The 14,483-nt window shown below is 48.7% G+C and overlaps 1 protein-coding gene across 1 annotated transcript in view; it reads left to right on the top strand.

The window, feature by feature from the left end:
- The window catches only part of DIAPH1 (diaphanous related formin 1), a 180,920-nt gene that overhangs the window by 128,166 nt on the left and 38,271 nt on the right, over window positions 1-14,483 (top strand). The window contains exon 20 of the mRNA XM_065408815.1: window positions 14,354-14,449. Coding sequence (XP_065264887.1) covers window positions 14,354-14,449 — 96 coding nt within the window. The remainder of the gene's footprint in view (window positions 1-14,353; window positions 14,450-14,483) is intronic.

The raw sequence follows: 14,483 nt of genomic DNA on the forward strand, positions 1-14,483 counted from the left end.
AGTTTTGTGAGACTTTTCTAACCTTACAATCTCTTTAGAACTCATCAGAAGCAAAGTGCAGTTTTCCCTTTGAACACCAGGTGGCACATGGATCTGTTTGGTTTTTGCCTAACCCTTTGTTTCACTGCTGGAGTCTGAGGTTGATGCAACAATTCAGAGAAGTGAGCTAATTTTCCCCAAGTTTTGAACTCCTGTCTATGCCCCCCCCACAACAGAATCCTGGGGAGAGGGAGGAAGATGAAACGATGAGGTGGAAGCACCGTGATGCACCCACTCAGCGTGCCAGGGCAGCCTTTAGAAACACTAACTGAATCCTTACACCATCACAGTATCTTTGGCCTGGTCTACACTGGGGGGATGTCGATGTAAGATACGCAACTTCAGCTATGGGAATACCGTAGCTGAAGTCGAGATATCTTATACCGACTTACCTCCCATCCTCACGGCGCGGGATCGACGGCCGCGGCTCCCCCGTCGACTCCGCTACCGCTGCTCGCTCCGGTGGAGTTCCGGATTCGACGGGGAGCGCATTCGGGGATCAATATATCACGTCTTAACGAGACGCGATATATCGATTCCCGATAAATCGATCGCTACCCGCCGATATGGCGGGTAGTCTGGACGTACCCTTTGTGTGAGGCTCAACATCGGCACATCAGTTACACTGTCCCTCAGCTAGCAGCTACTGCCACCCATATTGTGCCAACCACACAATGGATGCTCCCTGCACACCCTTTCTGTGTCCTCCTGGGCTACATGGCCTCGTAGCTCCGGCCACATGGGCAGCACTGCTTTCCTGAGCACAATACCCCAAATCATACTTGTCCAGTGGGCAGTGATCCTCACACCTTACTGCATCCTCCACTGACACTTGGGAGCTTCAATCACATGGGCATAAGTTGCCCTGCTTGGTTACACTCCCAGATAATACCTGCCACAGGGACACTGATAACCCAGCACAAGCTGGATGCTGTGGTCCTAGGCACATTGACCCAGATCATACTAATCACACCAACATCCTTATGCAGCCCTGCTGGGTTAAGATAATATTTGCGGTGTGGGCAGCAATCCCTGCACACCCTTAGGCTGCCATTCCCAGGCAGGTGTAACCTTAAGGCAGAGCAGGGAAAATATCCAAAGGAGCCCAGGTCTCACTGAAACTCAGTGGTGCCTAAGTCACTTTTGAAAATGGATTTTAGGCTTCTAAGTCACTTTAGGTGCTTTTGAAAATTTTGCCCGATGTATGGATCCAGATGACAGCACTGCTTTTACTACTCAGCTGGTCGCTCTTGGTCCTCTGGGTACAGAGATGTGAACACGTTAAACCTAGAGCGCAGCACATGCTCCCACATGCCAGAACAGTGCCATCCTCAGATATACAGTGCATAGGTGGCATTAGTCCCAGTCTCTCCTGCTCACAAGTCTTTTCATATGGGTAACTCTGGCTCAGAAAATGTTAGAAGTTTAGTTGCTGGCAGTGAACCCAGTGGATAGAAGTCCCTGCCAGCAACTAAACTTGTACCAGACATCCACTAACCGGAGACTGATACAAAAATTTGGGCAGAGACCTCCACTGAGGTTCAGAGAATAACTCAGTGAGAAGCCTATCTTTGCTGGGCAGAGATGAATGTTTGTATTCTTACTGGGATGGGAACTGTCTTTTATGTCTGCTTCTGTATGGAAGGTGTCTGATCAAACTGAAACCCACCCCAGAACTTCACAATTGTTAGTTACATGGTCCAATACTCAACCACCCTTCTGGCTGTTATTTTTTGGAGAGTCCTCTAGTTCCTGCCTTTGTTGCCTATGGCTTCCCCAAGCACCTACATGGTGATACAAATATGATTTCTTGTCACTTTCACTTCTGTACAAGGGATTCTGAGTAGCAGCAGTAAAACAGGCAGAATTTTGTCAGTTTCACTTTGGTGCTTTCTTGCAGAGATGTCAGTCTGCAAACATGGGGACCATATGCTGGAAAACTGATTCATCATTCTCTGATGGCGAGGGCAACAGCATGAGTAGTGCAGGTGGTCTCAGGTATTTTTACCGCTATGTTGTCTAGTCCTGCTTTGAGTGGGGTTAAGCAATACCATGGTAAAAATGCCTAAGCCCTGTGTACAATATGACCTCACCATTGTTACCGCCAGCAGAGAATCACAGGTGTGTTTTCACAGGGAGACAGCCCAGCACAGACTCTCCTATTTGGAAGGCTTTCTTTCAAACCACAGGTGCTAGGAACTGTTTTTAAAATGACAGCTTAATTTCTGCAGAATTGATTGCTTAGGACAATGTTCCAGGGAAACATTCCCTGTCTGTTTTTCAAGCCTGACACTCTACAGTCTGCTGTTGCTGGGGAGGTAGGAGAGTCCACATTAAAGTGCACAATCCAGTGATGCAGCACCAGTACTAGCACCTTTAGGATCCAACAGGCAGTGCTTCCTATGGTACCCCTCTCAGTCCCCTGGCCAGGTATACCAGAGTTGAGAGAGAAGGTAGCTCAGAGGCTATCTCTTCCCATCGTGCCACCCTTGTCACACAGAACCCTAACACATAGCACTTGCATCTCATGCCCAGTTACAACGCTGTCTACATGCTCCTGACATTGCCATTGTGTAATATGTTCATGTCTGGATAGCACCCAGTCCCTCGTAGTGCTGTTAACACACAGCACTCACACCGAATCTAGGCATGGCACCCAGGACCAGCCCAGCAGGGAGCGCTCCTTATAATACCCTGTGTCATCTCACATAGCCACAAATCGAGACACAGAACCCAGTTGTGGCAATACTTCTTATGCTAATATTTTGCCACATGTGGAGGTGGGCCTTCTTGGGTATGGAGCACAGAGTAGAGGAGGGAAGCTGGGGCTGGGATAGATCCATGACTCAGGTCCACCTGGTTCCCAAAAAATACTGAAACATCAGCCTCTTTCCCTTCTCTACAGAAGCTGGTAATAGCAGCAGCTCTCACCAGCACACACTCTAGATTTGTGGGCACCAGGGATGGTAAACATATCCAGCTCAATGGGCACTCCTCCCTATTCATCCTTAGTGTCATCCATAGGTTCCAGTCACACCACCAATAATAGTCCCCTATTGCAATAAGCAAAGCTCCCTGCATTATTTACATTCCATTCCATTACATTATTTACATTTACATTCTGCAGATATATGACAGCCTGTAGGAATTTGGTACCTATGACCTAGAATGATGAGCCCAGTACTGGCATCAGTGTCATGGTATCAGGGCCATTGTTTGTAAGATTTTTACTGAGAACATTTAGTTTGGGGCTTCAGAGGAACCCTGAGTGAACTCCTTGCTGGGATTTACTCTGCTCTGGGATTCCTTAGCCCTGTGCCTTTTGGGGGCACCTTCTAGGACACATTCGCTTGGGAAATCCATGTTATTTTCTTAGGAAAATGTTTCCCTAAGTTTTAATGCTTTCCTGAGAGCTCCTGCACTGCCGCTCGCAGCCACCAGATGTGCGCAGTTGAGCCACTTTGGCTCCAGTTACTAGCAATGATATCAGAGGAATTGGATTGGAGGAGGAGGTTATCTGATAATCTGTAACCCAGGCAATGGTGCAGCCCCCTTCTCCACCCACACCCCCCTTCTCCTCCCCTTCATCTGGCCTCCTTCTCAGAGACAAAGAGAGGAAAAGCAGGATTTATGCAGACAAAGGCTTTGCGGTGTTGGCAGGCCTCTCACCTTCCCCATCTGGTTCTCTCTTTTATGTTAAAGCCCCCTGGCCAGAATGGGGAAGGAGCAGCCTGGTTCACGTTTCAGAGGCCCTTTGTCTCTCTTCTGAGCCTGACAGGAGATTTGTCTCCTTCCTTTTCTGTGTGTGATCTGAGATGACAATCAGGGAAGTTTTTCAATCTGCTGCCAGGCTAGCTTGGTGAGGGGGTGGGGGGCATCACTTGCACTCACACAGGCAGCTTTTGCTCCTCCAGGCTTTTGGACGCTTTCCTGCTATGCAGTTTGAGAGGAGAAATTGGTAGGTTTTGTGCTAGTGAATGAAACAGAGTGGTCTAGAGGAACAGTGGGTAAGGAAGGCACTATGCACACCCTGTCCTTGACCCCAAGTCTGAGATACTTTTGCTGTTGCACTTCACTACTACCCTGCAGCTCTCCGACTGTGTCAGTCCTGGAGATCTCCTCCACAGCTCTGCCGGTGTACCTCATTCTTGCTCTGACACCCTCCCCGCTCGCCCCTCTATATTCCAGTCCTGAGTGCCCACACAGCACTCTCAGTGCACCTCCCTCTTGCTTTGTACTACACTCAGCTGTTCAGTCCTGGGCTCCCCACATGGCTCTGCCAGTGTGCCTCACTCCTGCCCTGCACTCTCTGCTTTTCCAATCCTGGACCCACCCAAATCTCTTACTTGTACTTTCCCAGCACTCCCTTGTTGAGTCACCTAGGGTGTGCTGGGAATATGCTGGGCCAGTAGTTACAAGTCCCTAAGATGTGTTTAGTCATTCAGACACAGTCCTACATTGCTGATATAATCAGAAACTGCAGTATTCTGTTTTGTTGCACCCCTCACTATTCCATGCTGTAATTCTGTAAAAGCACCTAATTTGCAACATCCTTGACTGCTCCTGTTCTATTCCCTCTGCCCAGATCTGCTCATGCATTTCAGTTCTGACCTCCAGCACCCCTGCTACTCCAGGCATAGAATCACTGATCCTTGGATTCTCTTTGTATGTCTAATATATTGCTATGATTCCTGCAACTGGTGCAGTCAGTTGAATGGCTGTAGGATTGAGTACCGTCTTCCTGCTCCCCCTCCCCCCCATATATTTTGTGTGTGCAGTTGGGTGGGTATGTGGGCATGACTGCAGAGATCTGGCTTCATTTGAGCTGGTCTGTATATTGGAAAGATGCTACTATCAAGAAATGATCCATACAGTGTGTTTCCATGGGTGCAGAGTTTGCTTCCTGGGCTCAGCACTGTAAATAACCTGTGTGGTCCTCTCTCACATTAGGGTACAATATTTGTGTGCTAATACTCGGAGTGTGTGCTTTCTATGGAAGTGTGGCACTCCTTGCAAGTGGAAACTCTGGAGTTATGGTGCTACACTGAGACCCCTACTACTGGATGCAGATGCACTTGAATGGGTTCCAGCCCCTACTCTTGTGCCAAACTTCCCACATACCCATTGTCCTCCGGGCCTGACTGAGAATTAGGTGCTAGATTCTCTCGCTCCTAGACCCTCTCTGCTCAGTGTGAGAGCTAGGATGGGCCAAACTTGAGATGGCTAGGTTCCACCTTCGTATATCCCCCCTGTCCTGAGACCCAGCCTCCCTTCATCTTCCCCCTCAGAAGTTATGTTCATGTGGAGAGGAGAACCTGGCTCTCAGCACAGGAAGTGGACGCAACAATGCAAGATTCCCCCTCACTACAGCAAAAGCAGATGCAGTTTGCAGTGTTCCTAAAACTGGGGTATTTTGGGATGTGGAGAGGAACAGCAGAAGGTGAAGGATGGCTACGATTTCTGCAGTACCTGAAAGGTCTGGGCCCTTTATAGAACAAATGGAATACTCTCATTGGCCTGAGGATCTTATTTCTATTTTAGACATGATACAATGCGTGAGGTCAAAAGGTGCAGTGTGGGAGGCCACAAAGCAAAGGTAAGATGAGGGTGGTGTGGTGCTAGTGAGGCGATGCAGTTACTGAGATTTGTGGTGTGCGCAGCATGGCTGTATCTGCATTTTAAATAGATGTGTACTTATTGTTTGGAATCTGCTTTTCTTACCTCTCAAATATTTTTCCTTTCTAAAACAGCTTCTCTTTCCTTCTTTCTGTTATGTTGGGGTGACTGCCATGGATTAGTGTTTGTGATCTTTAAGAGGCTCTCAAAGGGAAGAGGGAGTTTGAGGTTAATGTAATGGCCTTTTACCATGAGTCTAGTAGTCATCACGCTCTGTGTCGAGGGCATGTTGTATCTTTGGCATAGAGGCCTGAAGTAGCTGAGTTTGTGTAACATGGGTGTGTGATGCCCTTGCTCCCCCCGACCTTAGGGCTATGTTGATCAGGTGCAGTGATTCAGAGTAGGCCAGGCTATGTTGTAACTTTTCCTAGGCACAGCCTGTGTGTATAATGCAGCATCTGGCTAGTTCCAGCGGGCTCTGTCCCAGGGATTATCAGAGCTTGCTCTCCCTAGTCTCCTTTCTGCAGAGTGCAGGTAGGAAGCATCTCCAGACAGGATTTCCCGGAGAAGTGAGCCCATTGTTTCAGAGCTGGCAAGCTGGCTGAGCAGCTCCTTCATTTCCTCTTTTCCAGCAGCAGGGGGTGCTCTTGCACTGTCATGCCGCTTGCTTGCTTGCCCTGCTGCATTCAGCCATTTTAGGCATGGTGTTTTCCTTCCCCATCATCTCCATTTTGTGTTTATGACGCAGAAAATAAAAAGATTGAGCAAGGGAGGAGTCTGTGGGGAGGGTGAGGCTAGCTGAGGCAAAGCTGCTGCTGGAGCTGTCACTGTGCTGCACTCCTAACAGTCACACTGAGTTGAGTGCAAGCAAAGGCAGGAAGGCTTCACTTGCACAGTGTGGGGACCAGAGCAAGAGGCTGCTCCCTGCCTGTGCTGAGACAGGAAAGTAGGAGCTGTATGTGCAGGGAGCTCAGAGTGGAAACCCCCCCGCTATCTAGAGTCTGGGGAGCTAACAGCCTGAATTACCCATCTCCTAGACTCCTCCGACAGCCAGGGATTACCCTCTCCTGCACCCTGCTAAGTACAGCTACTGGAGGGGGATGCCACAGCTGTGCCAGGGAAAGGAGCTTACACATCTGCAATATGGGGCTATCTTCCCACCTCTGGGGGGGAGAGGAATTCCTCTCTGTGAGACTGGGAGTGGGGGTTATCCCCCCACAAGCGGTGCAGAGTACAAAGCAGTCACAGTCGGGGTAAGCCTTCCCCCTCCAGCTGCTGTGTTATCCCAGCTGTGCCTGGGGAGCAGAGTTGCCCTGCTGCAAGATTTTTATTGCCTTTTCGGGGGGTGTGTGTGTGTGTGTGTGTGTGTGTGTGGAGGGGGGAAGAACTGGATTATTATCCCAGGTGCTCTGGGGGAGGGGGTGTCTTCCCCAGCTGTCGTGGGAGCCATGCAGAGGTAACCGTGTATGTGACCAATGATTTCTTGTTGATATAGCTTTCTTTATAATTTGTGGTGTATATCTCAGAAGTCCTGCTCCTCCCTCTTGGTGTCCCAAGTGCTGTACGGTGGGATTGAGGAGGGGGGCTTGCTCAGCCCAGGAGCAGACACCAGGTGGCGAGCCAAGCTTTGGAAAGCTTTATTCTGCCTGCTGTGCCGCAGGAGTCCTGCTCTGATATCTGCCCCCCGACCTTCTCCCCAAGATCCTGTACAAGTCAGGGGGAGGGGGCAGCACAGGGGAGTTGTGTGCTGTCTGTAATGCTACAACCTTGTGCTTGTAGTGAAATCTGCAGCTGAATTCTGTACCAGAACGCCAGAGAGAAGTGGGGGCTTCTGGGCTCTGTGGCTCATAGCAGAGCGATGTGTTCTGACCTAATCCAGCAAAGAGAGATCTCTGGGGAGGGAGCTGTGTTCTATCTGTGTGGGATCCAGGCATGGGGGGAAGAGGCGTCTCTTTGGGGAGGGGGCGGTGTTCTGTCCCTATGGGACCCAGGGATGAGGGAAGACGTGTTTCTCTGGGGAGGGGGGAAGAGGCGTGTATCTGGGGAGGGAACTGTGTTCTGTCCCTGTGGGACCCAGGGAGGGGGGAAGAGGCGTCTCTTTGGGGAGGGGACTGTCTTCTGTCCCTGTGGGACCCAGGGAAAAGGGTGTCTCCAGGAAAGGGGAAGTGCTCCATCTGTCTTAGTTTTCTGTATAGCCCCCCCCCCCCCTCTGTATGATTGCTGAGCTCTGCCTAGGAGCCTCAAAAGGTGTTTTGGCCTGAAGTGTGATGCTGTACCTGGAAGAATTATTTTGAGTGTTGGTTTGTTGGGGAGACTTTATTTATGTCTGAGCACAGTCACCCTTGGGGTCGATCTGTTTGTTTGAGTTTCAGGCAGGTAGTCCTGCAGCAGGGAGTCCTGTTCCCACGACCTGGGTGTCTCCAGCTACATTGTTCCTATGAAATGTAGTTGTTTTGGGGGATTGTGAAGATGAGACAGTCTTTGAGGTAGCCAAGTCCTCATCTGGCAGGTGCCTTGTACATTAGGGGACCAGGACTTTGAATTCTGCTGTGGAGTTAATGGTGACCCATGAGGTTTGTGATATTTTGCATACGCTTTTGTTGCTAATGAGGTATGTTGCTTCAGCCTCTTTGTAGCAGTTGCACCTTAGCCTAGTGAGTTACACTAGTCCAAACTGCAGGTGATGAAAGCATTGATCTCTAGCTAGGTCATCTTCTAAGAGGAGTGGGTGAAGCCTACCCCCCTTTGAAGGGGGAATTGATATTCTTTCTCATTTATCACTGATAACCATCACTAGCCTATGTCAGCCATGAAGGGGGGGGAGGTGTCCAGAGTTTCCAGGGCTTCTGATTGGGTGCCGGGTTTGAACTTGATCAGGACAGGTGAGGTGGGAGCGTTCCAGGTTCAGGGAAGGTTTCCCTTGTCTTTTTGTCTCTCTCTCTCTCTCTGATTTGGGTGATCTTTGTCTACTGAGTTGGAGGGAAGCTCTTAGTGATTGTCAGGCTTTGATCTGTGTGTATGCAGGCATTGTGGGCCAATTAACCACTTTCCCATGTGGAACAATTCTGTTGGTTGTGATTGGGTTAATGTGACTGTGAGAGAGAGAGAGAGAGAGAGAGGTTGCTTAAGTATTGTGTGTGTCTGTATGTGGCCTTGAGGTTATTAATTGGTTGTAGCTGATCTGGGTTTGTACCGTAGGTGCTCCAGTCATCAGCCTTTTTACCTCACTTGCCATAGCTCATTGGAGAACCACAATGACTCGTGTGGAAGGTGTGAAGGGCAGAGAAGTTTAGTGCAGCTACTCTATCTCCCCAGTGGTTTTGCTCAGGGTTTCAGATGGGTTTGGCTCTAGGGAGGTTGCTATGTCCTCAGCCACAGAGGCTGTTTTTGTATAGTAGGTTTAGCTATTTGGTAAGAAATGGATTCATGTGCTTCCTGTATGGGCCATGTTCAAGAAAGTGGCTTGATGATCCTCTGTCTATACAGCATCCATCACTGTAGTGTCTGAGGGCCTAAGCACTGTTCCCCACTCTCCACATCTGTCTGTCTCTCTAGGCTGCTCAGCCCCACTTTTAGTCCACACTTGTGCCTCCTTGTGGAACTTTGCTGTTGAATGATAAGTCAGAAATGACCTAATAGGTCTCTTCCACCTCTCCTGTCTGCTTCCTCAATTCCAAGACTCAGTTTATTCTCCAGGGTATTTTGTACAGTTTTAAACCTAAAGTCCCCATCCCTTTCCTAGGGACATGATTGCACAGTTTAATATATTTTATGTTTTTCCCCTTTCTTTATTCATGTTATCTTTGCCCACACCCCAAATCCTTCATGAGAGAGCTCCCCAGGAACATAGTATGGGGCTTCCTTCATCCTAAAAGCCCCTCTGACCTCTGGGAATTTTATAGCAGCTGCTTTTCCTTTAAGCCTCTCTGAGTTGCAGTGTCCTTCATTTGTGTGTGCATGCACACACAGAAAATTAGGTCAGTGACTCTGTGTTTTCAGTAGCTGCTCTGTCTGCTTTTAGCCTAGGGTTTGAGCACATGGCAGGGGGAGGGAATCCAAGGGGAAGCACCATCATGGGTTAGCTTCTGAGGAGAGAGATGTGGCTCTTCCCTTCCATGTTACTCTGGGCAGTATGGTCTCAATGTGAAAGAAGAGCAGGGTATTGGGGTTAGTCGGGGCAGTCCTGAGAGAATGTGATTGGCAGTTAATGTTCCTTCTGCCAAATATATTGTAGGGAAATCTATCTGTTATTTAGATCACTGTTGCAGCTTAATACTGTCTCATGCACTCCTCAGGAGGTGGAGGGGTTGATTCTGCCCTTTGTAGTCACCTATGAGCCAAACCAGCTGGGAGGAAGAATTTAATCAGAGAAATGTGAATGATGATTAGGAATCATTTAAGAACACTGCACTAGCTGCCTAAAAAGCCACAATTGAGGAAGAAGGCTGTGTTGGTTAAATAAATGACCTGGTTTAAAGGGGAAGTGAAGGCAGCTTTTTATATTTTTTTAATATATAAATAAACATATGAAAGAAAGGGGAAGTTGATAGTATTGAATATAAATCAGAAGTTAATAATTTGTAGAAAATTAATAAGAGAAGCAAAGGGTCACAAGGAGCAATCTATGGCCAGCAGAATTAAGGACAATAAGGAGTTTTTCAAATATATCAGGAACAAAAAGAATCCTAACAGTGGTATAGGTCCATTATTAGATGGAAATGGTAGAATTATCAATAGTAATGCAGAAAAAGCAGAAGTGTTCAATAAATATTTCTGTTCTGTAATTGGGGGAAAACAGATGATATAGTCTCATCATATGGTGATAACACTCTTTCCATTCCACTAGAATCTCTGGAGAATGTTAAACAGAAGCTTTTAAAGTCAGACTTTTTAAAATCAGCAGGTCCACATGCAGGGCCGGCTCTAGGATTTTTGCCGCCCAAGGCAAAAACAATTTTGGCCGCCCCTCCCTCCCCCCTGTTTTTTAATTACCCCACCCCCGGCCCCGCCTCAGCTCCGCCCCTTCCCTGCCTCCTCCCCCCAGGCTCTCAAACCTGGGAGGGAGGGGGAGACTCCGAGTGGCCGCGGCACGGGCGCCGCTCCTCCCCCTCCCTCCCAGGCTCTCAAACCTGGGAGGGAGGGGGAGACTCCGAGTGGCCGTGGCGCGGGCGCCGCTCCTCCCCCTCCCTCCCAGGCTCTCAAACCTGGGAGGGAGGGGGAGACTCCGAGTGGCCGCGGCGCGGGCGCCGCTCCTCCCCCTCCCTCCCAGGCTCTCAAACCTGGGAGGGAGGGGGAGACTCCGAGTGGCCGCGGTGCGGGCGCCGCTCCTCCCCCTCCCTCCCAGGCTCTCAAACCTGGGAGGGAGGGGGAGACTCCGAGTGGCAGCGGCGCGCGAAACGGCTGTTTTGCGCGCCGCGGCCGCTCAGGATCTCCCCCTCCCTCCCAGGTTTGAGAGCCTGGGAGGGAGGGGGAGACTCCGAGTGGCAGCGGCGCGCGAAACGGCTGTTTTGCGTGCCGCAGCTGCTCGGGATCTCCCCCTCCCTCCCAGGTTTGAGAGCCTGGGAGGGAGGGGGAGACCCCGAGCGGCCGCGGCGCGCGAAACAGCTGATTCGCGCGCCGCTGCTCCCCCTCCGAGCCTGGGAGGGAGGGCGAGTAGCGGCGCGCGAGCGGCAGCAGCAGCGGAGGTGAGCTAGGGCGGCCGGGGCACATTTTTAGGGGCGGCATTCTGGCGCCGGCCATGCCGCCCCTAAAAATGTGCCGCCCCAAGCACCAGCTTGTTTTGCTGGTGCCTAGAGCCGGCCCTGTCCACATGATTTCATCCAAGAGTTGTAAAAGAGTTGGCTGAGGAGCTTGCTGAACTATTAATGTTGATTTTCAATAAGTCTTGGAGTGCTGGGGAAGTTCTAGAATAGCAAAAAAAATCTAATGTGCCAGTTTTTAAAAGGGTAGTTGGGATGACCTAAGTAATTAAAAGCCTGTCAGCCTGACATCAATGCCAGGCAAGAAAATGGAGCGACTGGTACAGGACTTAATAAAGAATAAAAGGAGGGTAATGTAATTAATGCAAATCAACAGGGGCTATGGAGAATTGATCCTGTCAAACTAACTTGATATCTTTTTTGTTGAGATTACAGTTTTAGTTGATAACGGTAATAGTGTTGATGTCATATACTTAGACTTCTGTACGGCGTTTAACTTCGTACTACATAAAATTTTGACTAAAAAAACTAGGATGATATTAATTTAACATGGCATACATTAAATGGATTAAAAACTGGCTAGCGGATAAGTCTCAAAATGTAATTATAAACAGGGAATTATCATGAAGTGGGTGTGTTTCCAGTGGGGTCCCACAGGAATCTCTTTTTGGCCCTATACTATTTAACATTTTTATCAGTGACCTGGAAGAAAACGTAAAATCATCACTGATAAAGTTTGCAGTTGACACAAAAATGGGAGGCATGGTAAATAATGAAGAGGACAGGTCACTGATACTGAGTGATCTGGATTGCTTAGTGAACTGGACACAAGCAAACAATATGCATTTTAATATGGCTAAATGTATACATTTAGGAACAAAAAATGTAGTCCATACTTACAGGACAGAGGACTCTATCCTGGGAAGCAGTGACTCTGAAAACATTTCAGAGGGTGGGGGTGGTTAATCAACTGAACACACGCTCCCAATAGACGCTGTGGCCAAAAGAGCTAATGTGTTCCTGGGATGCATAAATGGGAATCTTGAATGGATGTAGAAAGGTTATTTTACCTCTATATTTGGCACTTCAACTGCTGCTGAAATACTGTATCCAATTCTGGTGCCCACAATTCAAGAAGGATTTTGATAAATTGGAAAAGGTTCAGAGAAGAGCCACAAGAATGGTTAAAGGATTAGAAAACTTGCCTTGTAGTGATAGATTCAAAGAGCTCAATCTATTTAGCTTAACAAAGAAAATGTTAAGGGGTGACTTGATTAGTCTAGAAGTATCTGCATGGGGAACAAATATTTAATAATGGGCTCTTCACTCTAGCAGAGAAAGGATAACATAATCCAATGGGTAGAAGTTGAAACTAGTCAAATTCAGACTGGAAATAAGGCATAAGTCTTTGACAGTGAGAGTAATTAACAATTTACGAAAGGGTGTAGTGGATTCTCCATCACTAACCATTTTTAAATCAAGATTGGAAGTTTTTCTCAAAGTTCCACTCTAGGAATTATTTTGGGGTAGGTCTCTGGTCTGTCTTATACTGGAGGTCAGACTAGATGATCATGATGGTCCCTTCTGGCTTTGGAATCTATGAATATACTCAAGAGAACTTGGTAGCCATGCTGCAGTTTGAGGGAGTTAATAACCCTTTCCTTCGTTCCATCAGCTTGCCTCTATTGCTGTTAGTCTTCTGGAATTAGTATATCCTCTGCCCCCATTCCGTGGGAGATCATGGGATCAAGGGGCGTGCAGCCAATGAAGGAGTGAGCTTTTAGGTGTTTGGGCAGCATGCCATCTCAGTCTTCTCTCTTCTTGGGGAAGCTATTGCATATCTGAGAAGGTGAGAATGGGATCCTGGGGCCAGAGCCAAGCTCTTTATAGGGTGTTTTCAGACCCATGATCCCTAAGATGCAAATCTCTGGAGTGATGACTGGAAGATCCCCCAACCCACATGAGAAAAGAGCCTCTGTCAGGGTGTGAGACATTTTGCCAATGCACCGGGGGAAGATTCAATATGTAGGGCCCTACCAAATTCACGGCCGTGAAAAACGCATCACGGACCGTGAAATCTGGTCTTGTGTGTGCTTTTACCCTATACTATACAGATTTCACAGGAGAGACCAGCGTTTCTCAAATTGTGGGTCCTGACCCAAAAGGGAGTTGCACGGGGATCGCAAGGTTATTTTAGGAGGGGTCACAGTATTGCCACCCTTACTTCTGCGCTGCTGCCTTCAGAGCTGGGCAGCCAGAGAGTGGCGGCTGCTGACTGAGGCCCCAGCTCCACAGGCAGCAGCACAGAAGTAAGGGAGACAGTACCACACCATGCCATCCTTACTTCTGCACTGCTGCTGGCACTGCCTTCAGAGCTGGGCTCCCGGGCAGCAGCCGCTGCTCTCCAGCTGCCCACCTCTGAAGGCCACGCCACCGCCAGCAGCAGTGCAGAAGTAAGGGTAGCAGTTCCACAACCTCCCTTACACACAATAACCTTGTGACACCCCCACCCCCCCCAGTCCTTTTTGGGTCAGGACCCCTACAATTACAACACCATGACATTTCAGATTTAAATAGCTGAAATCATGAAATTTACGATTTTTAAAAATCCTATGACCATGAAATTGACCAAAATGGACCGTGAATTTGGTAGGGCCCTATCAATATGGGCTTTGTCACCCATCCCTGAGGTCTCTGTGCTCGCCCAGTACATATTGCAGCAAATGTCCTATTGCTAGAATATTTCTCTTCTGTCTGGAAGAGTCAAGGCTGCTTCTCTGTCCCTGAGCAGGAAGGTAAATCTAGTGAGAGCAGCTGCCCTGATCTCTCCCTGTCCTCTGTAAATGTCTGTGGCCTGTGTAGTGGTTTGTGGAACATGGACTGGACAGAGCTCTGAGCAGCAGGCAGCTTTATTTGGCAGTGTGGAGAAGCGCTGTGCTTCCAAGATGTGGGTGAAAGCTCCTCTTGTCTCTACTCACCTTAATTTCCTGTGCATGCAGCAAAGCAAGACCAGGAAGGCGGACCGGAGAAGAGTACACAAAAGAAAAAGGTCAAAGAGCTGAAAGTGTTGGATTCAAAGAGTGCACAGAATCTCTGTGAGTATGTTGGAATTAGGGAGTTGCCCATGAG

The sequence above is a fragment of the Emys orbicularis genome, chromosome 8 (assembly GCF_028017835.1).
Source record: "Emys orbicularis isolate rEmyOrb1 chromosome 8, rEmyOrb1.hap1, whole genome shotgun sequence".
NCBI classification, from domain to species: domain Eukaryota; kingdom Metazoa; phylum Chordata; order Testudines; family Emydidae; genus Emys; species Emys orbicularis.